Source organism: Sorex araneus, chromosome X (assembly GCF_027595985.1).
Source record: "Sorex araneus isolate mSorAra2 chromosome X, mSorAra2.pri, whole genome shotgun sequence".
NCBI lineage: Eukaryota > Metazoa > Chordata > Mammalia > Eulipotyphla > Soricidae > Sorex > Sorex araneus.
This window is the reverse complement of record NC_073313.1, coordinates 205351333-205375014: the sequence shown is the minus strand read 5'-3', so window position 1 is coordinate 205375014 and position 23682 is coordinate 205351333. Positions and strand designations below refer to the sequence as shown.

The 23682-nt window shown below is 42.2% G+C and overlaps 2 protein-coding genes across 4 annotated transcripts in view; one reads left to right on the top strand and one right to left on the bottom strand.

The window, feature by feature from the left end:
- The window catches only part of DCAF17 (DDB1 and CUL4 associated factor 17), a 34552-nt gene extending 25484 nt beyond the window's left edge, over positions 1-9068 (bottom strand). The window contains exons 1-3 of one of the 2 annotated variants that reach the window (XM_004601355.3): positions 8661-9068; positions 8099-8202; positions 3402-3492 (exon numbers count right to left, since the gene is read on the bottom strand). In XM_004601355.3, coding sequence (XP_004601412.2) covers positions 3402-3492; positions 8099-8202; positions 8661-8786 — 321 coding nt within the window. In that variant the 5' untranslated portion in view covers positions 8787-9068. Of the gene's footprint in view, positions 1-3401; positions 3493-8098; positions 8203-8591 lie in introns of both variants that reach the window. The other variant, XM_055122392.1, reaches the window with a different exon arrangement.
- Positions 9069-9212: 144 nt separating this feature from the next.
- METTL8 (methyltransferase 8, methylcytidine) overlaps positions 9213-23682 on the top strand; it is a 103475-nt gene continuing 89005 nt past the window's right edge. For both annotated transcript variants that reach the window (XR_008627331.1, XM_055122037.1), the window contains exon 1: positions 9213-9425. The gene's annotated coding sequence lies outside the window, so the exon portion shown is untranslated. The remainder of the gene's footprint in view (positions 9426-23682) is intronic.

Here is a 23682-nt window from a genome sequence, read left to right as displayed (position 1 = left end):
GAGGGCCATATAAAGCATAAATTTCAAAAAAATTTAAAGTTTAAAAAAAGGAACTACTTATATCTTGCCTATTAGAAAATTAGCTCATCTGAGCTATTTTCCTAATCTGAATATTGGACTTCAGGTATTATTTAAGAAAAGAAGGGTACTACTATGAATGAAATTTCACATCAATATGTTAATACACTTCTTAGTTTTTCTTATTAAAAAAACCTTGTTTTACTTCAAAAACAAAACATTTAAAGAGAAGTGAGAATAGGAATTAGATTATTAGAAACATTACTCATGTAGGATTCCTCTAAGTTTTTGGTATCTTCAAAACTTTCCTTAGTTAAAAAATCTGTTATCCTCCTCTCTCTAACCAAAGAAAATAGCTATGTTAAGGGCACAACAAATACTTTTTGTTTTAAATAACAAATTTTGGGGAAAAAAATTAAAGCTCTTGGACAATCTGGAAAAGAGAGCAACAGCTTTAGAAAACTCCAAGGTAAAGATAACAGCTTTATGGGGCTGGAGCAATAGCACAGCGAGTAGGGCGTTTGCCTTGCACTCGGCCCGACCCAGGTTCGATTTCCAGTATCCCATATGGTCCCCCGAGCACCGCCAGGAGTGATTCCTGAGTGATTGAGCCAGGAGTAACCCCTGAGCATTGTCGGGTGTGACCCAAAAAGCAAAATAAATAAATAAATAAAATAAAATAAAGATAACAGCTTTATTTAAAAATATTTAATAATAAATTCATAGTATAGCTTACTTTTTAATTATTTTATTTTAGAGTTCTGGGCCATACCAGTGCTGAGTATATGAACCAAGGTTGTGGAGGTCACTGGCGCATGCAAAACAGGTTCCTTAACTCCTGCATTATCTCTCTATTACCACTTGAGCCACATTCTTGGTCCTTTGAGCTTTATTTCTCTGTATCATTTTCCCATAGAATTAATGTTCTAAAACTATACTGAGGATAGATTTCAACAAATTAATCATGTCTTTGAATCTTGCTAGTTACCCTTTAGGAAAAAATAAAACAGAACTCTATATTTTGCTCCCTAAAATAATGATTAAAAGGTTAAGATGTGGGGACCACATCTGGCAGTGTTAGGGCCTCCACCCAGGTTACTCCCTGTGGATCTGGGGTCCAGAAATCAAACTTAGGATTTTGAGTTTCATTAATCAATTAAAAAAATAAAGATCTTAAGAGGCAGCCCAGGAACGTAGCACTCCTGGAGGAGAAAGGCATGTGTGAGGCCTCAAGTTGGGTCCCTTTGATCCCCTGCACTGCCACTGGGATTCCAGGCACCACCACAAGCTTGTGCCTCTTGTGTACTGCAGCCAACTGTGAGCATCGGTTGTGCGAGTACCACAACCAAGAAGGTGACAAACTTCTCCCCCCAACTCTTCAAGCACAGCAATACAGTGTGTGTGTGTGTGTGTGAGCTCTGGCACACACTTTGTGTGACAATGACAACAGCAATTAAGAGGGAGGAGGAAAGACAAAAGAAACCCCCTCAAAAGGAAACTCTACAATCAAAAGAATTTGGGAAAATGCTTTGACAATTACTGTGTAATCACAAAATAAATGAGTGAGGGTGACAGGGGCTCTCTCTCCCGCCACGTGAGTTAGGTGGCCCTGAGCTGCTTCCCCACTCCAGGCCTGCTGCCGCTGCCAACAGATGCATGGAGAGTACATGGCCACCAGGCTGGCTGTTGATCAGTTGCCGTTTATTCCATTCTCCCCACGCGCCTGTTCCCGTCTCACTAAGCGCCCCATTCCAGTCTACACTGCCCCTCATTCCTGTCTCCAGCTGTCCCCCACGCTAGTCTCTCAGCACACTGTGTCTCACAGCCTGTCTAGAGCCCAGCCTCCAAGCACTGGAGGTAGCAACTACACCTAGGTCAGGTAGCACAATCAACATATGAAAGCCCTTCCTTCCCTCTTCTAAGATAAGTTTAAGGGCCGAAAACCATCTAGGGGTGTGTGTCTCCTTTCCTTAGATTTACTTCTAAATAATCTTTCTAGTCATTTTGTATGAACACAGTAAGAGATACATTAAGCTTGTCCAGTGGCCCTCCTGGGGCCATCTCACTATAGATCCCAGACTTCAGTGCTCAGGCCAGATTAGTCTTTTCTAACCCTAACAGGGTCCCAATGCAGTTGTTACTCTTTGGATCATGACAGAATTTGTCCATGACCATGCTCTTAACTTACAGTTATAAGTTATAGTTAAGTATTAGGGCACTTGGCCTGGCCTGTTTCGATGCCAGGGTAGCTTACCACTTGCCCTGGGTTCATCCAGTTCTTCATTGGGACCCTGCTTATGGGGGTGCTAGGAACTAAGGTCAACTGAAGCTTAAGTCAAGAACAAATGCCCAGGAGTGAATATTATTTAAAGCCAATTAACTCCCAACTTACAAAAGCATAGCATTAACTGTCTTTCTGTGTCTATACAAAAAGGACATTGCTCTGAATTAACTCTACAATGCAAAGGACATAAGGGAAAGAGAAAAGCAGTATTTCACTTATAAATACAAAATCAGAGATTTCTGAGGAATCTGACTTTACAAGTCACAGGTAAAATGGGTGAATTAGGGAAAATGAATGATCAACAGGTAGAGAAAGCAGATCATAGAGAAGTTTAAGATGAATACCGAGGAAACGGGAGTGCTTTGGGAGCACTGTGAATGGTTTAACCCAATAAACCTAAGTTCGCTGCAGCCAAGGAGAAACGACAAACCAATGTTATCCTACAAATTACCATGCAGAGCAATATTATTAAAGGCATTATTAATTTTAAAGACTCTGATAATACTTTGGAGAAATTGTGCAACCTTTTGAATGCAGGTATCTTAAAACTGACTACAATCCAACTTCTCCCAACTTCTTTAGGAACTAAAAGATGTTAATATGTATTAAAAACAGTACTTTTTTTTTTTTCCTTTTTGGGTCACATCCGGCATTGCACAGGGGTTACTCCTGGCTCATGCACTCAGAAATCACTCCTGGCGGCACTCAGGGGACAATATGGGATACTGGGAATTGAACCCGGGTTGGCTGAGTGCAAGGCAAACGCCCTACCTATTGTGCTATCACTCCAGCCCCCCAAACAGTACTTTTTCTTTTTTGCCTGTGAAAAATATGCTGGGGCAATGGTAGTCTGATGAAAAGCTTTTCCAATTTTTTTTAATCTTATTATTTTCCTAATATAGTTCACAGAGAAAACTAAAGAATGCATTTTTAGGGATCTATGTAACGTAACTATTGCCCTGAATAAATAGGTTCTTTATTCCTTTCAAGGTCTAGGAAATACTATGATACTTAAGTTCTATTACTTAATAACTATACGAATAATAGTTCTTATAGATCAAAAATGCTTTAGAAACAATTACTCTAAAACCAATCTTACCACTGGACATTCCCATAATAAAGCATCCTCTATTTTTTCTGAACTGGAACATTTTGGCATCTCATAAAGTTTTCTTGGCTCTGATGCAACGCTGAGAAAAAAGAAAAATAAACAATTACAACTAGTGTTTTCTCAGGTCTGATTTTCATTTTTGAAACTCGAAATACCAAAACATAATTCGTTACTTTGCTTTTACTTTTTAACAATTTAAATTTATCTTTTAAATTTATTTTTTAAAAATTGAATCATCATAGAACACAGTTACAAAGTTGATTATTATTGGGTTTCAGCAGTATAATGTTCCAACACCGGTCCCAAGTTGATTATTATTGGGTTTCAGCAGTATAATGTTCCAACACCGGTCCAGTCACCAGTGTACATTTCCCACCACCAGTGTCATGTCCCCCGTTTCCCTCCTACCCCTTGCTCCCACCTGCCTCGATGGCAGGCACTTTTCTTCTCTTTCTCTCTTTCCTTTTGGGCATTATGGTTGGCAATGCAGGTACCGAAAGGTTATCATGTATATCCCTTTACCTATTTTCAGCACTTAGTTCTTGTCCAGAGAAAACTTTGCTTTTCCTTGAAGATTATACAGCATCAAACTCAGGACCTCCTCACTCAATGCAAGGCATACTCTACCACTGAGCCATCTTCCCACATGGGCTTTTCTTACAGTATTTGAGTCTTATCTTTTTTTCCCCCTTATTCCTTATTAATTGATGCATAAAGAATATAATGGAAAAGGAGTAATTTCTCCAAGAAGACTCCCTAGGGACTAGAGAGACAAATTTAATTAGTTACATATGCCTTGTATGTATGAGTGTTCAATTCTGGATACCCCGAGGACCCTGAGCACTTTGAGGTAAAACCCTGGTGCCCTCAAGCACTGCTGGGTCTGAGTACCAAACCTGAATCAGACCTGTACAGCAAGGAGTGAACCTGGGCTCCCCAAATTCCCTATTAAAAAAATTCCTGGGGGACAGCAGCTAAGGTGCTTGCCTTGCATGCAGTTGACCCAGATTTATTCCCAGGCACCCCATATCATCCCTTGGGCCTCTCTAGGAGTGATTCTTGAGCACGGAGCAGTCAGGAATAAGCCCTGGGCACTGCCAGGATTGGTGTCCCCCCCCTGGTGCCCCCCGCACCCCCCAAAAAAGAGAAAATTCCTGGAGCCAGGAGCTGAGTGCATGCCTTGAATTCAGGAACCATAGATTTAATTCCCAGCGTTGTTTGGTCCCTGCTCCCTCAACTATTTTGCCAGGAGTGACCTCTGAGCACAGAAGAGCTGCAAGCAGACCATAGCATGTTAGCTTTCGCAAAAAAAAAAAAAAGGCAAAAGAGAAAGAATTTAATATGCAAGCACCTAACAAGAGAGTCCAAATATGTGACAAAAACTGATAGAATATAAGAAGAAATCAAGGAATCCTCCTTACAGTTGGACAATCCAAAACAAGCTGTCAGTAGTGACAGATCCAGCAAGTAGAGAGTCATATACATAAACTGAACAGTACCATCAATCCACTGAATTTAACTGACAAGTATTGAATATTTCTTTCAACAACCACTCTTCTCAAGTTCACATGAAACAGAGACAGATCATAATTTGGATCATTAAATATACCAACTAATTTAAAAAACAAATTTTTACAAAGTTCGTTCTCAGATCACAATGGAATTGAGTTAACCAATGCCACTAAGACTGCTAGAGGGAGCAGAGTGATAGTACAGCAGGTAGGGCATTTGCCTTCCACGCAGCCAACCCAGGTTCTATCCCCAGCACCGCATACGGTGCCCCTAGTCTGCCAGGAGTGATCCCTGAACACAAAGTTAAGAGTAAGCCCTGAGCACTGCCATGTGTGGCCCTAAAACAAAAACTAAAACAAAACAAAAAGACTGCTAGAGAATCCCCCAGTATTTAGAGATTAAACAATTCACTTCAAATTAATACTTGGGGGCCAGAGAGACAGTATAACAGGTAAGGTGCTTGCCTTGCCTCAGCTGACCCAAATCAATCCTCAGCACCACATATGGTCTCTCAAACACTGCTGGAAATAAGCCCTGAGCACAGCCAGGTGAGAACCCCCCACCCCTCCCACCCGGCACCATCCCACCAAAAACAGAAAACCAAATTAAGACCTGGGTCAAAGAAGTATCAAGATAAATTTAAAAGTGCAAAATAAAGGATAAATGAATGTAAGAACGAAGATTTACGGGATGCAGCTACAACAGTGCTTACAGGGAAATGTATAGCCTGAGCTCCATCTATGAGACAAAGAGAGGTTCTGGTTTTGGGAACACAGACAGACGCATGGACGGTGGCATGCTCTAGTTCTGTGACCCTTCACGAATACCTGGTTCTTTGCTTCTCTTTAATCTTGCTGTTTCTAAATTGTATTATTATTTTATAATTAACCAGTAACCTACTAAGAAACAGGTCACAAAGAAGCATATTATGTAATTCAACTTATTTGAAATGTCCAGAATAGGTGAATTTATAGTAAGTAGACTAGCAGTTGCTAAGGACTGAGGGCAATGCAGGAATTAGGTGACAGCTAAAGGGAATTAGGCCTGTTTTTCTTTATTCTTTGAATTGGTAGAGTTGTTGGGCCACATTGGGGGGGTATTCAATATTTAGTCCTGGCTATGTGCTCAGGAGTGATCTCTGGCACAACACAGGGCATAACAGGCAGTGCTGGGGATCTAACCAGGGTTAACTTAAGTAACTGCATACAAGCTAATGCTTTATCTCCTATACTAACTCTCCCACCCCAGGGTTTCTTTTTGATAATGAAACTATTCTAAAATCTAGTAATGGTTGCCTAATTTTGATGGTATATCAAATTTATTTTTAATGAACTAAAAATCACTAAATTATGCACTTTAAGTGGTAAAGTTATGTAGTAAAGTTGTATGGTTAAAAAACTTTACCTTAAGAGGGGCTGGAGTGATAGCACAGCGGGTAGGGCGTTTACCTTGCACGCGGCTGACCCGGGTTCGAATCCCAGCATCCCATATGGTCCCCTGAGCACCGCCAGGGGTAATTCCTGAGTGCATGAGCCAGGAATGACCCCTGTGCATTGCCGGGTGTGACCCAAAAAGCAAAAAAAAAAAAAAAAAAAAAAAAAAAAAAAAACTTTACCTTAAGAAAATAAGAAGGGAGGAAGAAGGAGAGAGAGAGAGAGAGAGAGAAAGAGAGAGAGAGGAGAGAGAGAGGGAGGAGATGGAGAGAGAGGAAAAGAGGAAAGGGAGAGAGGGCGAGAAGAAAGGAGGAAGGGAGGAGGGAGGGAGGGACAGAGAGGGAGAAGGGAGGGAATTGGAGGGAGAGAGGGAGAGAGGGAAAAGGGAGAAAAAGAAAGAGAGAGAGAGAGAGACAGAGAGAGAGAGAGAGAGAGAGAGAGAGAGGGAGGGAGGGAGAGAGAGAAGAAGCAACAACCAGAATACAGAGCCTAGAGTAGTCCCTGAACATGCAGAATGTGGTCACAAACGAAACAAAGTCAATGCCCAGCCCATACCTTGCTTCCTTCCTTCTGTGCTCAGGGCTTAATTCTGGCTCTGTGCTCAAAGATCACACCGTGTGGGTTAAGGGGATCCTATGGGGTGCCGAGGATCAAGACTCAGGGTCACTGTCCATACTTTTTAAAAAATACTTAAATATGGCACATTCTGGATGAATCTGGAGAGTATCATGCTAAGTGAAATATGTCAGAGGGAAAGGGACTCATATATGGGATATAGAGAAACTCACTCATATATGGGATATAAAGAAACACAATAAGGGAATAACTAAAGCCTCAAAATAATAAAAATGAAGGGCAGGAGAACTAGTCCTTAGTAGAAAGCTTGCCACTGGGGTGGAGGGGGGTGAGGTAGGTCGGGGAAGACACCACTATGCCAATGATAGAGGGAAGTGCTCATTCTGACCCAGGACTGCGTACTGAAAGACGGTAAAGTGATATGCATGATACCTTCTCAACATAATAGTATTGTAAACTACTGTCCCGAAAAGAAAAAAAGGAAGAAGTACCAGTCATAAAGGCAGGCTGGAGGGATGTAACAGACACTGGGGATGTGGCAGATGTGGATACTGTTGAAGGGATTGGTGTTGAAACATTGTATACATAAAATTCACTCATGAGTAACTTTATAATTTAATAAAAGTTTAAAAGAATGACATTATTGAATTCGTTTTTAAATATTTAGCAAAGATGTAAAGGAGACTGGGATAAAGCACATGTGATGAAATCTTGATAGCTTTTGAATGCAAGTAATGAGAATACTGGGGTTCACTACAATATTCTCTATGTTACCAAATTACTTTTTTTCTCTTCAACAAAAAAGACAAGTACTTCCCAAACACAGAAATTCTTTAAAGTACCATCTAATTATTAGACACCTCGCTCTCTTGACCTAGCCTTAAAATAGCCTTAAAGTAAAATAAAATTCTATATGGTCCTCCAAGCAATCATTTCCCCTGCAGTAAAACTTCACTTTAAATGGACATTTCCAAAGGGGAAAGCTACAACTTTAGATTTTACAAAATCTTAAGTTTTCACAAGTTTTACCACTTACTCTTATTTTGGATTCATTTTTCCATTCTTCCCTAGGTTCTGGCCTAGGGATGTCGCTATATAAAAATTAGAATTAACATTAAGATAGGTGAATAACCATTAAAAAAAAAAAGTTCTCCAAAAAGATACCTGCTGACACAGCACCGATAATTGTCAAAATATATTCTTCCTCTTTCATAGGCAATAGGTGATTTGGAATGAGTTGTCCAAACATTCTTAAATTTAGTACTTTCCTGAAAGAAACAAGGCATCTGTTTAGCAAATCACTAGTAAGCCTCTACTATCCACCCATTTTCAGTTGAGCAGTTCAATATACAACTTTCAAATAAATTTCTTGTACTTATATAAAAAACACAGTATCCAGATTCTTCCTCACTTTGCTCTCCAGCTTTAGTCTAAGTTGGGCAACCAACTTTCAAAAAGATCGCTTGCCCCTGAGCACAGAGCCAGCACTTGTGGGTGGACCTCCCCGTCCCCAAATAATAGTAATAATAATAATCATAATGATGATAATTGTTTGCAGATAGAACGAATCCGTTTTAAAACTAGAAGCACCTGGCAGCCCTACTAGTAGCTATTTATTAATGCCCGGGTTCAGGGCAGGGAACCCCCTCCCCATCACCTGGGACCTCATCTTATGCTTTCAGAGCATCAGGACTGCGCGCCGCCGTCCCGGCCGCCGGGCGGTCACCTGGCACACCAGCGCGCGCAGGATGCCCAGGTTCGTCCTCTGCACCACGCCTGCGTCGCGCGAGAAGAAGCCCAGCGCCCGCCGATTCAGCCGGTGGCACACGTTGGGCTTCCGGATTGGGCCCATGGAGGGAGTGGGGTTGGCGGAGGCCCAGAGGGGGTGCGCCCCTCACTCCCGCGTGGGGGGGGGGGGCGGCGGCAACGGCAGCTATCGCGAGGTTCCCAACTCTTTGGAAGGGCACCGAAAGCAGCTGATAGGAGCAGAGCGGGGTTATCAAATGCAAAGATCGGGGAAGAAAAACAGACGAGCCCTTCACGGCCGGCCCCTTAAACCTGCTCCGGCTCCGGCGCCGGCTGCGGCCACTCTGACGCTCCCGTCCGGCACGGCCGGCCGCAGCCACTTCCTCACCCCCGGGAAATGTAGTTCGCAGCGCGCAGCGTGGGCCGGTGGCCGGGTTCCCGGACTACATTTCCCAGCAGGCAGCGGGGCGGCATTCCTGTCGAGGCCACGCCCCCAGCCCCTCCCTTCCTCCGGCGTCCGGGCGGAGGCCGAGCCGTCGGGCTGACCCGCCTTTCCGGGTGTGCACGCGAGGAGACCCTGGGGGCGCTGTGCTGCCACTGAACCCACAGTGCTAAACTGCGGCGGTGCGTGCGCCCCGCGCTCAGGGTTCGGCGCTTTGCTTCCCCCGCAGCCCCTTCTTTCCCTCTCAAGGGTGCGGTGTCGAGTTTGACCTCACCCAAGCGAGCGTCCTGTGCTATTCTCAAGGTACGCCCCGCCGCTCTCTCCCCGCTGTCGCACGGTGGACGTGGTGAATGAAGCCAGGGTTTGAGACCTTTGGGATCCGAGGACACGATGCTTTCGATTTACTAGCTTGTGGGGGGATGATTGCTGGTTTCCCTCCAAACTAGGGGCGAATGACTCCTTTTCCCCGCTGTATGGCCGGAGAAAGACGCGGGCTGGTATTGATGGAATTGCTGCATTTTTCTTGCGTCGCCTCCTTTTCTCTCCCCACCTCCCCCCCACCCGACTCCCCTCCTTAGAGGGACAACATCGGCAGTGTTTCCATTCTTAGTGGACTGCCTAAGATAGCCCACGTCGATTCCTTTTAAGTGGAAGAGAAGTTTGTTAGCGGGCCCTGCTTGCAAAGGTGCAAGTTCCCAGCACGCCACGTTCTTGCACTCAAGCTCCAAGACAGGTGTCGTGGCCGGTTGTATGTCCGGTGAGGGTGGAGTCTGCGCTCCCACGTGCGCTCGGATTAGCTGCCTCTGCTCAGAGTTTATCTGGCAAAAAAAAAAATACACTGCAGGGTGGGTCAGAGCTTTGGGTGCACGATTGAAGTGTTCAGTGCAAGTTTGCCCTGTCTGTTTTGAACCCTGCTGAATTTCCTGCAGGGCTTGGGCTTTTGCTGATTTCTCAAGACTTTTATTTTCAGCGTAACTGTGCAACGCTTTGTGTATTTTTGGAGAGCACTACAGTGGTTAATTTGGTAATTCATGAATGCAGCTGACTCGGAGAAAACTGGGGCCCAGAAAAGATAACTGGATTTTCTTTGGCTGAAATGAAAATCAAATCACTGTGGAATTGTCTCTTCTTCCCCCTTTCCCATCCGCCCTCCTCCTCCCCCTTCTCCCCCACTTGTGGGGTCTTTTTCTCACCCAGTCACCAGAGAGACAGTTATCCCAGATGTTCATCCCCTTCTCCACAGCCAAGTCTTCCCGAGTCGAACTCTCTTACCCTTTTCCCGCTTCACGTTCATTCGCTCTGTGTCATTTAGCGCCTCGCCATTTTATCACCTTATCTCAAGTAGCCTCCATTTTGCCTGTCTTGAACACTTTCCTTTCCAACTCTCCACACGGCTGCCAGAGTAATATCTCTACAGCACAAAACTGTCGTTTCCGTATTAAAATCCTTCAGTGACTCCCCAAAGCAAGGTTTCTCAAGCAGAGTAGCTACCCCGCATTCCCCAGTGTTGGTTTATTGCAAGGCTGTAAAATAGAGGCAAATATAAAACGATACAACCTCTCTTGTCTCTTTTATCCGACTGTAACAACATTTATATGTTAAATGAAGCACATCTCTAAAACCAGTCGATTCGAATGAATATGCACAAATGAAGCAAAACTCAAACCATTGTAACCAACCAGAAGGGTTTTGCTAGACCTGGTCCTCTCCACAAGCCATGTGCATTGTCCTTGGTTTATCTATTACCTTTGGATCGAGAAGTTCCTCAATTTCTTACCCCTCCCTCACTTTTTATTTAAACTTCTGTAAAACCTTTTGTTTGGTGTCATGATTTATTTGCACTTCATTTGGCAATCTAAATTTGGCAATCTAAATCTAAATTTCTCATTAGTCTGTGTCCTAAACACAAACTTGAGAATTGTAACGAGGTAATAAAAGGTGGTCATATGTTGATTGAGCATCTCCTTTGGTTAGATTTGTTTAGATTTTTATGAAATAAAATATAAAATTTTCCCCAGAAAATCTTGATTCCTTTTTTTTAATTTATTTTATTCTTTAACTAGTGAATCCCCATGAGGGTACAGATACAGATTCACACATTTAAGAACTTGTTTTTCCCTCATACAATGTTCACAAACACATCCCTCCACCAGTGCCCATTCTCCACCACCAATAAACCCAGTATCCCTCCCCCCACAATCCCATCTCCCCCCTACCCCACCCTGCCTCTGTGGCAGGGTATTCCCTTTTGATCTCTCTCTCACTCCAATTGGGTGTTGTGGTTTGCAATAGGGGTATTGAGTGGCCATTGTGTTCAGTCTCTAGTCTACTTTCAGCACGCATCTCCCTTCCCGAGCGGGATCTCCAACCACATTTTACGTGGTGTTCCCTTCTCTATCTGAGCTACCTTTTTCCCCAGCAAATGAGACCAGCTTCCAAGCCATGGAGCCAACCTATTGGTACTTATTTCTACTATTCTGGGATATTAGTCTCCTATTCTGTTATTTTATATTCCACAGATGAGTGCAATCTTTCTATGTTTGTCTCTCTTTCTGACTCATTTCACTTAGCATGATACTTTCCATGTTGATCCACTTACATGCAAAGTTCATGACTTCATTTTTTCTAACAGCTGCATAGTATTCCACTGTATAGATGATGTCATTTCGACTATACCTTTTTATTTCTCCAAGATATATTCCCAGAAGTGGTATTGCTGGGTCAAATGGGAGCTCAATTTCTAATTTTTTGAGAAGCGTCCATATTGTTTTCCAGAAGGGCTGAACCAGTCGGCATTCCCACCAGCAGTGTAGAAGGGTCCCTTTCTCACCACATCCTCTCCAACAGCGGTTGCGTTTGTTCTTTTGGATGTGTGCTAGTCTCTGTGGTGTGAGGTGGTATCTCATGGTTGTTTTGATCTGCATCTCCCTGATGATTAGTGATGTAGAGCACTTTTTCATGTGCCTTTTGTCCATTCGTATCTCTTCCTTGGGAAAGTTTCTTTTCATTTCTTTGTCCCATTTTCTGATGGGGTTGGATATTTTCTTCTTGTAGACTTCAGCCAGTGCCATATATACCCTTGATATCAACCCCTTATCTGATGGGTATTGGGCGAATATCCTTTCCCATTCTGTAGACTGTCTTTGTATTCTGGTCACTGTATCTTTTGCGGTGCAGAAGCTTCTTAGTTTAATGTAGTCCCATTTGTTTATCTCTGTTTCCTCTTGGTTGATCAATTGCGTGACATCTTTGAAGAAACCGTTAGCTTCAATATCGTGGAGGGTTTTGCCGACCTTGTCTTCAATGTACCTTATGGTTTGTGGTCTGATGTTGAAGTCTTTAATCCATTTTGATCTGATTTTTGTGCATGGTGTCAGGTCGAGGTTTAAGCCCATTCTTTTGCATGTGGTTGTCCAGTTGTGCCAGCACCATTTGTTAAAGAGGCTTTCCTTGCTCCATTTCACATTTCTTGCTCCCTTATCAAAGATTAGATGGTCATATATTTAGGGGTTGTATGTAGAGATATTCCACCCTATTCCATTGGTCTACGGCTCTGCCTTTGTTCCAGTACCATGCTGTTTTGATTATTACCGCTTTGTAGTAAAGTTTGAGGTTGGGGAGGGTGATGCCTCCCATCATCTTTTCCCCAAGAATTGTTTTAGCAATCCGTGGGCTTTTATTGTTCCATATGGATTTCAGGATTCCTTGATCCATTTCTTGAAGAATATCATGGGTATCTTTATAGGGATCACGTTGAATCTGTACAATGCTTTTGGGAGTATTGCCATTTTGACAAAGTTGATTCTCCCTAACCATGAGCAGGGATTTGTTTCCATTTCCTCACGTCCTCTTTTATTTCATGGAGTAGCGTCTTGTAGTTTTCTTTGTAGAGATCTTTTATTTCCTTAGTTAAGCTGATTCCGAGGTACTTCATTTTCTCCCCAGAAAATCTTGTAGCCTTAATGTAGCATGGGGAAATCGCAAGGGGGCCTTACGAATCCTTTAGGGTAGAATACGGAGTTCTTTATCATCTACATCCTGCCCACATTTTTTCAGCCACATTTCTTTGTCCATCTTTCTCGTGGGTCTGAAATAATGCCCGCTGTTCAACTCAGTGAGTCTTCGCACTTCAAATTTTCATTGTCTGGAGCTTCCTTCTTCTTTTTTATCTCTTTATCTCAAGACTCTTCAGGTATCCCAGCTGCCTGAACACTTCATAACCACTCACCTTAGTCACAGATTTTCCTGGTCTGATTGGATACTTTATGTATGTTTGGTTCTGGCACCTTATAAAATTTTCATATGTCTATCTTCCCAACATAATGATTTTAGAGTAATTTTAGTTTGTTAGCTATATATGTGCATTAACCTCAGTTCAGTCAGTATACCAAGAATGCATATGTCTGCTGCATTGAGTGGACTACCCCAAAACAGGATGCTTACATAAAATCTATTACCAGCAACTAAAATATTAAATAGACAGATAATCTACCCTTATTAAAAAAACTAATAGACAACTAAAGTATTAATAAGAAACAGTAACTTAAAAATATTAGTCATCTAAATTACAAAGTTACAAAGCTATTCATGATTGAGTTTTAGGGATACAGTGTTCCAACACTGATCCCTTCACCAATGTCCACTTTCCTCCACCAGTGTCCCTAGTTTCCCTCCTTTCCCCAGCCTTCAACCCCCGCTCCTACTTCCACCCTCTGGCAGGCATTTTTTTCCCTTTTCTCTTTTTCTTTCAGGCACTGTGGTTTATATTAATGTTATTGATAGGGTATCATGGATATCATTTTACCTCCTTTCAGCGCACAGTCTTTATCCGGATGACCACTATCCTCTATCATTGTCCTGGTGGTCCCTTCCCTGATCTTTCCCTTCTCCCCTGACATTAACAACATTCATACTAAGAACCAGTTCTGCTCTTCATGCTGTTGTCTTTGGGTGTTAGTTATTCCCCCGTATTTCTTTCTTTTCTGCATATAAGTGAGATCATTCTGTGTCTAGTGTCCTCCCCGACTCATTTCACTCAGCCTCCCATCTTCTTTTCCCTGAGGATTGCTTTGGCTATTCAGAGGGTAGGTTTGGAGTGTGGTTATTGTTCCATGTGAATTTCGGGAGTTTTTGATCTATTTCTTCGAAAAATGTCATTTTTTAAAATAGGAACTGCACTGAATCTGTACAGTGCTTTGGGGGCGTATTGCCATTTTGACAATGTTAATCCTCCTCATCCATAAGCAGGGGATGGATGTGTTTGCATTTCCTTGTTGTCCTCTTTTATTTCTTGAAGTAGTGCTTCGTAGTTTTCATTGTATAGGTCTTTCACCTCTTTTGTTAGGTTGGTTCCTAGGTACTTGTTTTTATGGGGCAAAATTGTGAATGGGATTTTTTTTTTTAAAAAAAAAAGGTCTTCTATTTTATAATTTGCATGTACAAAACCCGTGGACTTTTGTGTGTTAATTCTGTAGCCTGTCACTTTACTGTACAAAACAGTTGTTTTTAGAAGGTTTTCTGTATAGTATTTAGTGTTTTTAAATATAGTAACATGTCACTGCAAATAGTGAAAACTTGACTTCTTTCTTCCCTATTTTGATGCCTTTAATATAATTAAAAAATAAATTTAATCCCTAACAATTCTGTGTATAGCAGAGTTATTTGCTATTTGCACAAGGTTAAATAGATGTGTGGATATGCCAATTTAAGATTTGGGAATGGCTTTTATAAAATTTGGAGCACAAAATAAGCATTGGTACTTTCTGTTTTTTTTGAATGTCACGTGTTCTTTAGATAATACTGAACTACCTTCACCATGACCTTTTAAAGACAAGGAAAAGGAGCTATGAATTTAGAAGTCAATGCTTTTTGATCATATAATCTGTTTTTAATTTCTTCCTTTTGGCTTTGCAGCCACGTGGTGCTGTGCTCGGGCTTACTCCTGGCTTTGTGCTCAAGTACCTCTCCAAGTGGTTCTTAGGGGACCATAGGGGTTCATGGGATTGCACCCAGGTCAGTTATAAGCAAGGCAAGCGCCTTACTTGCTGTACTATTGCTCTGCCCTCTATTCTGTTTTTAAAAGCATAGTATAGGGGGCCAGAGCAATAGTACAGCAGGTAGGGCATTTGCTTTCTACGTAGCTGGCTGGTTTGAATCCCAGCACCCCATATGGTCCCCCTAGCACCACCAGGAGTAATTCCTGAGTGCAGAGCCAGGATTAACTCTTGAGCACCACTGGGTATGATGCAAAAAGCCAAAAAATAAGTAATAAGCTATAGTACAGGACCAGAGAGATAGTTGAGGGGATAAGGCACTTGCCTTACATGTAGCTGTGGTGCCAACAGCCCTGGTTTAAATCCCAGTACAGTATGTGTCAACTGGCCACTGCCCTGAGTCACTCCTGACCACAGAGCCAGGATTAGTCTCTGATTACCACCAAGGTGGTTTAAGCCCCCACCTCCGAAAAGCATAATATAATTCAGAATGTAAAACATTTCAATTATTAAACTTGTACTATCAACAAAGAAATTAAACCAAAGACACCAGGAGGTAATTCATTCAACTGGCAATTTTTTTCATACTGGTTCTGCTAAGGACTATTTTGAATGAGGATCTAGCATTAAAGATGATAGTAAGATCTGCACATGTGGAAGGAGGTAGATAATAAGTAAATATACAGACTAGAGATATAAAGTGAGATTTCTATATAGTAAATGCCATGAAGAAGATAAAATAGACTAGATCTCTATTCTAGTTCTCTCCAGAGTTCTCTGGAAGGTATCTCTGAAGAGTGGGCTTTGGCGCTCTTCACTGACTGAGGAAGGTAAGGCATTCACAAGGAGTAGAGACTCGAATAACTCTAGCATGGGAATGCTTCAATGAAGGATCCCCAAAATAACACCCTGACTCTATTATAAGAAGGACAGTATGGCTTTTAAATTTGCGTGAGAGAAATAGACAAGAAGAGGATTAAATAATACTGGGTATGAATTTTTTGGATTTCATATTTTGTGTGTGATAGGTAAATTAGAGGAAAGTTTGAAGAAGGGAAATGAACATGCCCTGGTTTATATTATAATAGCTCAATGTGATATTGTGGAGAATGTATTACAGGGGCTAAGGAGGGACACAGCAAGACAGGTGACCATAAGCATGATAGTGCTTGAATTTCAGTGTAGTAGTAGGAGATAACAGTAACAGTAACAATGATGGGTCTCATTCCCCTGACCCTGAAGTGCCTCTAATGCGGCACCATTGGGAAGGACAAGTAAAAAGAGGCTGCTAAAATCTCAGGGCTAGGATGAATGGAGACATTACTGGGTTCACTCGAGCAAATCGTTGATCAACGGGATGACAGTATATATATATTTACCTTTTGGAGAGCCTGGCAAACTACCGAGAGTATCCTGTCCGCATGGGCAGAGCCTGGCAGCTGCCTGTGACATATTTGATATGCCAAAAACAGTAACGATAGGTCTCATTCCCCTGACCCTGAAAGAGTCTCCAATTGTTGGGAAAGATGAGTAAGGAAATGCAGCTAAAATCTCAGGGCTGAGAGGATTTTTTTTTCTTTTTGGGTCACACCTGGCGACGCACAGGGGTTACTCCTGGCTTTGCACTCAGGAATTACTCTTGGCGGTGCTCAGGGGGCCATATGGGATGCTGGAAATCGAACCCAGGTCGGCCATGTGTAAGGCAAACGCCCTACCCGCTGTGCTATCACTCCAGCCCCTCAGGGCTGAGAGGAATAGAGACATTACTGGTGCCTGCTCAAGTAAATCGACAAATAACAGGATGACAGTGATACAGTAGGAGATAAAGAAAGAATTGAATGGGTTCAGGCTATATTTTGGAAGTAGAGTTGACAGGATGTCTATTGTAGATATTAAGGATGAAGAAAAGATTCAAGTTGTAGCATAGTAAAGCAGAGTCATAAATAAGGCTCCATTTACTCCCTAGAACAACTGAAAGCTAAAGTATAACTTATAATGTGATGCCAATGAAGTAATGCCAATATTTTATTAAATGTATAATTAGGTCTGTCCTCTGACTGTTGATTGTGAGAAAAGGGAAATAAAATCAGGATTCAGAAGTAGATATTAGAGCCCCTGGGATCATGGTACTATGCTGGAAGCATTACTGAAGTGATAAAACATTCCTTTTAGAGATAGTTGGGTCTAGCAAAAGAAACAAGAGTGAAAGAGGCTGGTTAGTAGTTAGTTGTCATGATTCAACTGAGAGTCACTTTTTGGAAATTTGTTTTCAAATTAGTGAAATGTTTGACTACAAGTTTTATAGTTTACACTTTCACATACTTTTTTTGTTTGTTTGGGCCACACCTGGTCATGCTCAGGGCTTACTCCCATCTCTGTGCTCAGGGATCATTTCTGGTGGTTGGGATACTAGGGATCAAACTTTGGTCAGCCATGTGCAGGGCAAGATCCCAAAGCCACTGTACTATCTCTCTGGAACCTCACAAATATTTTAAAATTAGTTTGTTCTACCCCCCAAAATCTTATTAAAATGTTAATGGGCATGGCATTAAATCTATACGTCAATTCGAAGAGAACTGACATTTTTACCATATTACATTATCCTATCTTTGAAGGTAATGTTCCTCCAATTACTTCATTCTTCTTTAATGTCTTTCAGAGAAGTTTTACAATTTTTCTCCTTAAAGGATGTGCCTGTTTTGTAATTTACTAAGTATATTTTTGATCAGTTTTGTTTATGGTACATTTTTCTCTTTGAGGGGTACCTCCCAACTCTCATAGTTCTGGGGGCTAACAGGGCCATACCCAATTGTGCTGGCCAGGAGGAGCATGTGGTTCTGAGGATCAAACTTGGGTCCTCAAGTTTCGCAATACACATCAACCTTTTGTGCTATCTCATTAGCCCTTTCATGATAGATTTTTAAATTAGATTTTCTAACTATATTTTTAATAGTAACTAGTATACATAAAATTATAATTGTCTTTTTAGATATCAGACCTTTATTTAGTAAGCTGACCAAATTTATTTTTAATTATAACAAATAGCTATCTGTAGAGTTTCTGGGATTTTTCTAGTAGATATTATTACCCTGAGGGTACAGTGAAGTTTGTTGCTTCTTTCTCTGGATTTTTACCTTTCATTTCTCTTTCTTACTGGCTTGCTGTACTAAGGTAGTGTTGAATAGAGTTAGTTATTAATGACATACATGCCTTATTCATGTTTATAAACAATTTTTTGTAAAATGTTTTCGAGGATAACATTGTAGGTTTATCGAGTTCTCTTTATCAAGCTAGTGAAATTATCTTCTATTCCATCTTCCCTATTTACTGAGAGTTTTACTTGATTTGGGGTAGATTTTTTAAATTAAAGAACTATGATTTACGAAGTTACTGATAATTAAGTTTTTGGCATATAGTATTTCAACACCAATCCCACCATCTGTGTCAACTTCCTTCCACCAGTGTTCCCATGTGCCCTCCCCACTCAAACCCCCACCCTTTCTCTGTCAACTTGACAGACAGGCACATTAAATCTGTTTCAGCTTAGATCTCGTGTTTTCAGTATTGTTGAGTCTGTGTTTTAGATATATAGCTATACCAGTCATTCGCATCACTAGTATAACTGAAGTCCTGATGCTTGTTCACCCATTACTTCCCATTCTCTTCTTTTGCCCTTGATTTCTTTCCTTCTTTGTCCTTTTCTCTAAGCACTGGGTCAAGTGCACCTAGGCATCCCCCTTTTACCATTATACATTTCTTTATCCAATAGTCTTATCTGCCACAGATAAGTGAGATTACCCTGTGTTGTCTTCCTTTCTCTGGCTTACTTCACTTAATTTGATATCTTCCAGTTCCAATCAGGTTGCAGCAAATTGCATGATTTCACATGTTCCTTGCAGCTTTGTATGTCACATCTTCAAAATCATGGGGCTGGAGCAATAGCACAGCGGGTAGGGCATTTGCCTTGTACATGGACAACACGGGTTCGGTTCCCAGCATCCCATATGGTCCCCTGAACACAGCCAGGAGTAATTCCTGATTGCAGAGGCAGGAGTAACCCCTGTGCATCGCCAGGTGTAACCCAAAAAGAATAAAAAAAATCCATTCATTCTTGATTTTTAATCATGAATGGGGCAGCTCAATTTTACCACATACTTTATTTGCTGATATGATCATACATATTTTGAATTTTTCTGATGATGCGATGGATTGCATGCATCATAAATATATTTAAATAAATGTATAAAAATAAATTTTCTAATGTTAACCCAAGTGAGCTTATTTAGACAACATTTTGTGATTTTTATTTTTTTAACTCTCATATGTTATAGAATTTGGCTTCAGTGGTGACTAAGGCCAGCAGCTGGCCTCTGCACTCACTCAGGTTTCTGAACTTTTATTACCTTTTTGTCTCTGAGGATTTTGCTGGCTGGCTCAGTAATACATTTTTGTAAGTGTATTTATCCAGCCTTTGGGGAGTATTTTATAGCAGGAAGGTTTTGGGATATCAGGTTCACCAAATTACTGGAACTGTAATTATACTTCCCCATATTTTTAGCATAAAAGCTTCTGTTGAGATATAATCACCATCATTTTTGTCTTCTCCTGTTTCTGTGCAAAATCACCCCTTTCTGCCAAAAGCAAGAAGATAGAGCTGTTTACTAGAAAGAACATCACACCAGGAGTCAAAGGCGCTAGTTATAGTGCCAGCATCACCACTCAGTGAGTTCTTGACCATACCACTCATTCTCTCTGAGTTTCAGTCAATCATCCTCTAAGTGGAAACACTCAGGGTTGCAGTAAGAATCACATGAGGTTGTGAATGTAAACATACTGCTGTAAAAGGAAAGAATGAAAAGCAATGATGTAGAGTCCATTTTCTGCTAGGAAAATGTAACAGGAATAGGAAGTTGACAAAAAATTGGGAGGAGAGAGTTGATTAGGTAGTAAAAGAGGTTTGTGTTTTTGTAAGAGTGTTGAAACTGTGTTGTATGATATTGCATGGTAGAGACTCGACACTGTACGAAGAGTAAACATTTATGTTTGCAAATGCCTTTCTAAACATTAAGGAAAACTTGGAATTCTAGGTTGGAATGGAGACTCTGACAAAAGATTCTAATGGTAGAGATTTGTAGATGTGGCTCAGAGGTGGAATGCCTGGCTTATAGGCATGAGGCCATGAGATCGGAATGTAACCCCAGCCACACTTTCATTGTGGTCCTTTGTGTCATATAAGACAGTGCCCGTTCTCCAGTGCACCTCAGCCACTGTGTCCAAGCACGACAAAGAGTGGCTCGTGGTGAGCACTGCAATTAAGTATACTAGCACCACAGTGAAGATGGGGTCCTACATTGTTGACCCAACAACAAAGGAAAGGGAGGAGGGAAAATAATCTTGGATGTATGAAAGACACATGCAGTTGTAGCAGTTAGCAAAAGGACTTCCACCACTGACAAGGAATCGAGGTTCATAACCACAGACCTTAATGAGATAACTATCTCTGACCCATGAACTCGCAGAAAATTACCAACAGCTTCATTTAGTGCCGGCTAGGGAATTTTTCAGGGGCTTTCCAGTGCTACTGCCCTCAGGCCCAGCAAGTCCCTGCTTGCCCTCTTGCTTCATTATCATAATAAAATCTACACTTCTGGGAGGGAAGAAGATGCCATTTTCGGAACTTGGGGTGCATGAGGAAACCTGACAGTCATCCCTGCAGGTGCGAGAAGCAGACCGCCTCTGCATGCCCTCTTGTTAGCCGTTGCTCAGGACCTCCTTGACTCTTTTATGCTAGGAAAGACCCAAAGAAGTTTCCTCTGGGGAGCCTGCTTGTGTCTGTCTTTTGCCTGCCTCCTTTTTTGCTTGAGCACAGGTTCCCTTATAAGAATGGAGAGATAGTCAAGAGGTTAAGGCACTTGCCTTGCATGTGGCTGTGGCCACAATAGGTTTGAATCCCAGCACTGTGTTTGGTTCCCTGAGCACTGCCAGGTATGACCCCAAAAGGAAAAAAAAAAAGTTCCCTTTTAATAAAAGCTTAGTTCTTGCTCTGTGTTGCTGGTTTTTAATTTGCAATTCAAGAAGTGCATGAGGATCCTTGAATTGAAAATTAAAAATGGTCCTAAATGGGGCCTTCTTCCCTAGTGGCTCAGAGGAGAGAAGTGATGCCAGAAGTGGATCTGAAGTAACACCTGACTTATGGCTAACTGAACTACTGTTTAGGTATTCTTTTTTTTTTTTTTTTTAATAAAACTTTGGTTGTTGTTTTTGTTTGGGAGCCACACCCATCACTGTCAATGCTTAGGGAGGATTTAAAGTTTTATTTTTATAATTTTGGGGTGGAAGTTTGGGCCACACTGGGCTCTACACTCAGGAATTACTCCTGATAGTGCTTAGGGGACCATATGGGATGCCGGGGATCAAAGCTGGATCAGCCACGTGCAAGGCAAGTGTTCCGCCCACTGTACTATCTCTCTGGCCCCCGTCTGGACAGTTCTGAGGCAGTATCACCATCTGGTAGGTCTTGACATGCTCCTTTCCTTTTCCTTTTCTTTCTCTTCCTTTTCTTCCTTATCAAATTGTCTTGCCTTTGTCTTTGTTCGGTTGGAACCTCATATGTCCTAGTGGACTCCTGGTAGTCCACTAGTGTACAGGGCTCGGGCAACTTCACTTGAATGATTTAGGGTTCCAAGGAGGCTGTTTCTCATTTGACCCCATTGGATGTGCTAAGGACACAGAAGGTCCATGTGGTGAGATGAGCAGATGAACAGTCTTGTTCTCCCTTTCTGGTATGAGGTTACACTGTTTCTCCTTTGTCACTTTCTTCCACCCCGCCCCCCCCCCCCATATTTCTCTACAGTTGTGCCCATGTTGTGGGGACAGGTGTGAGCTTGTACCTCCTGCACGGAGCAGGTTGAATTCAGGTGGCTGTTGCTGCCGTGACTGCTGTTTTCTTCTCTTCTGATGCCAGTTCCTGTGTGGCTCTGAAACTCTTTCTTCTTGACCTATCTTGTGGGACATCTTGTTTCTTGTAATTTTGTCACCATAACCAAGTGCAGATGCCGGGTGAGATCATCCAGGCCACGCTTGAGGGGTACTCTGAGTGGAAGATGTCTAGCCTTGCCCTCTTTATCTGTACCAGACCGCCTCTCTCCTGACAACTCCTCGTATGGCAGTCTCCTCACCAACAATGGCTTCAAGAAAAAGGAAGTCATTTTCTGCTATAATGTTGCCTGGCTCCATTACAAAGTGGGACAAGGAGAGCAGTGGCCATTGAATGAGTCTCTGAATCATGGTGCCTTAATACTATCTTCCAACTAACCCTTTTCTGACAATGAGAAAAGAAATAAGCAGAACTCCCATTTGTCCAGGCTCTTCTGACCTTGTAACAGAACCCAGAAGGAAAAGATTCCTGCACATTTGCCTAGCCTCAGTGGCCAGACTCTGAAGAATACAGAAGCCTTCCATCAGTGTTTCTCAAAATGAGGGTAGAGTATTGAGTGCTGGTATGAGTAGGGGGTAATAGTGACTTTCTGTTCACTTAAAAAAGATAGATTGCCAGGGTGTCTGCTGAGTAATTTTTCTTTTTCTGCTAAGGGGGCAGTAGGTCAGATAAGTTTGTAAACCTTTGTGTTAGGTGATTACTGCCTAAAGTTAGGTGATTCCTGCCCTTATACAGCACCCATATAACTTCCTTGCCTCCATTGAAACTTTTCCTTATGTCATCGTCCATACCCCTCAATCCTTCACTTCTTATTCTCTCCCCTGAGACCAGACTGGCAATCTCATCTGTGGATTTAAGATTTGAAATTAGAGCACCAGCTAGTAGGGCAGGAAGTCTGTGACCTAGAGAGAAGTGACTGGGTGGCAGGAACCGTTGGAATTCATGTTCCTTCTCTACTTCCCACTTCACTCAAGGTGAGCTTTACCAAAGATCCTGACATGCCCAGGGATAAATTTATTGTGATTTAACCTCTTGACTTGGCAGAATGGGATTGTGGCCCTAACCCACTGTTGCACTCCAGACAACACTGAATGTGTCTGGAAAAGGCAAGGGGAAATGTGGACAGTCTGATGGCAAGCTTGCCTTGGGGGCAGTCTAATCAGAATGGGGAGGGAGGCGGTTTCCAAGCTGGAAGGCCAATGGTGAGGAGAGACAGAAGCACTCAGTGACCTGCATCCTGGAAAGAGGTATGATGAAGCCTGTCAACTGGAATAGTGGAGAGAAGGTAACCTGGGAGGACAAGGTAACCTGCTCTAGAGGCTCCCGAAACAGCTGACAAAAGTGTTCAGAAAATATGCAAATAGCGATCCTCCATCTATCCAGATTGATTGAGGTAGGTTGGTTGTGCGTTTCCTGTCTAGGGACCCCTGCCATTAGAAGGAAACTATGAAAGCTCGACAGGATGCCAGATGCCATCAGTAACCTTGGTGGAAGAGGGCTTTAAGGTATACTGTAAAAGGGACAAGACCCAGGAGGCAGAATAAATTGATCCTGCAGAACCTTCTCATTTGTTTTCTCACTGGGGCGGGGTGGGGGCATCTGGCAAGGAAAGGATTGCTTTCTTCCTGCC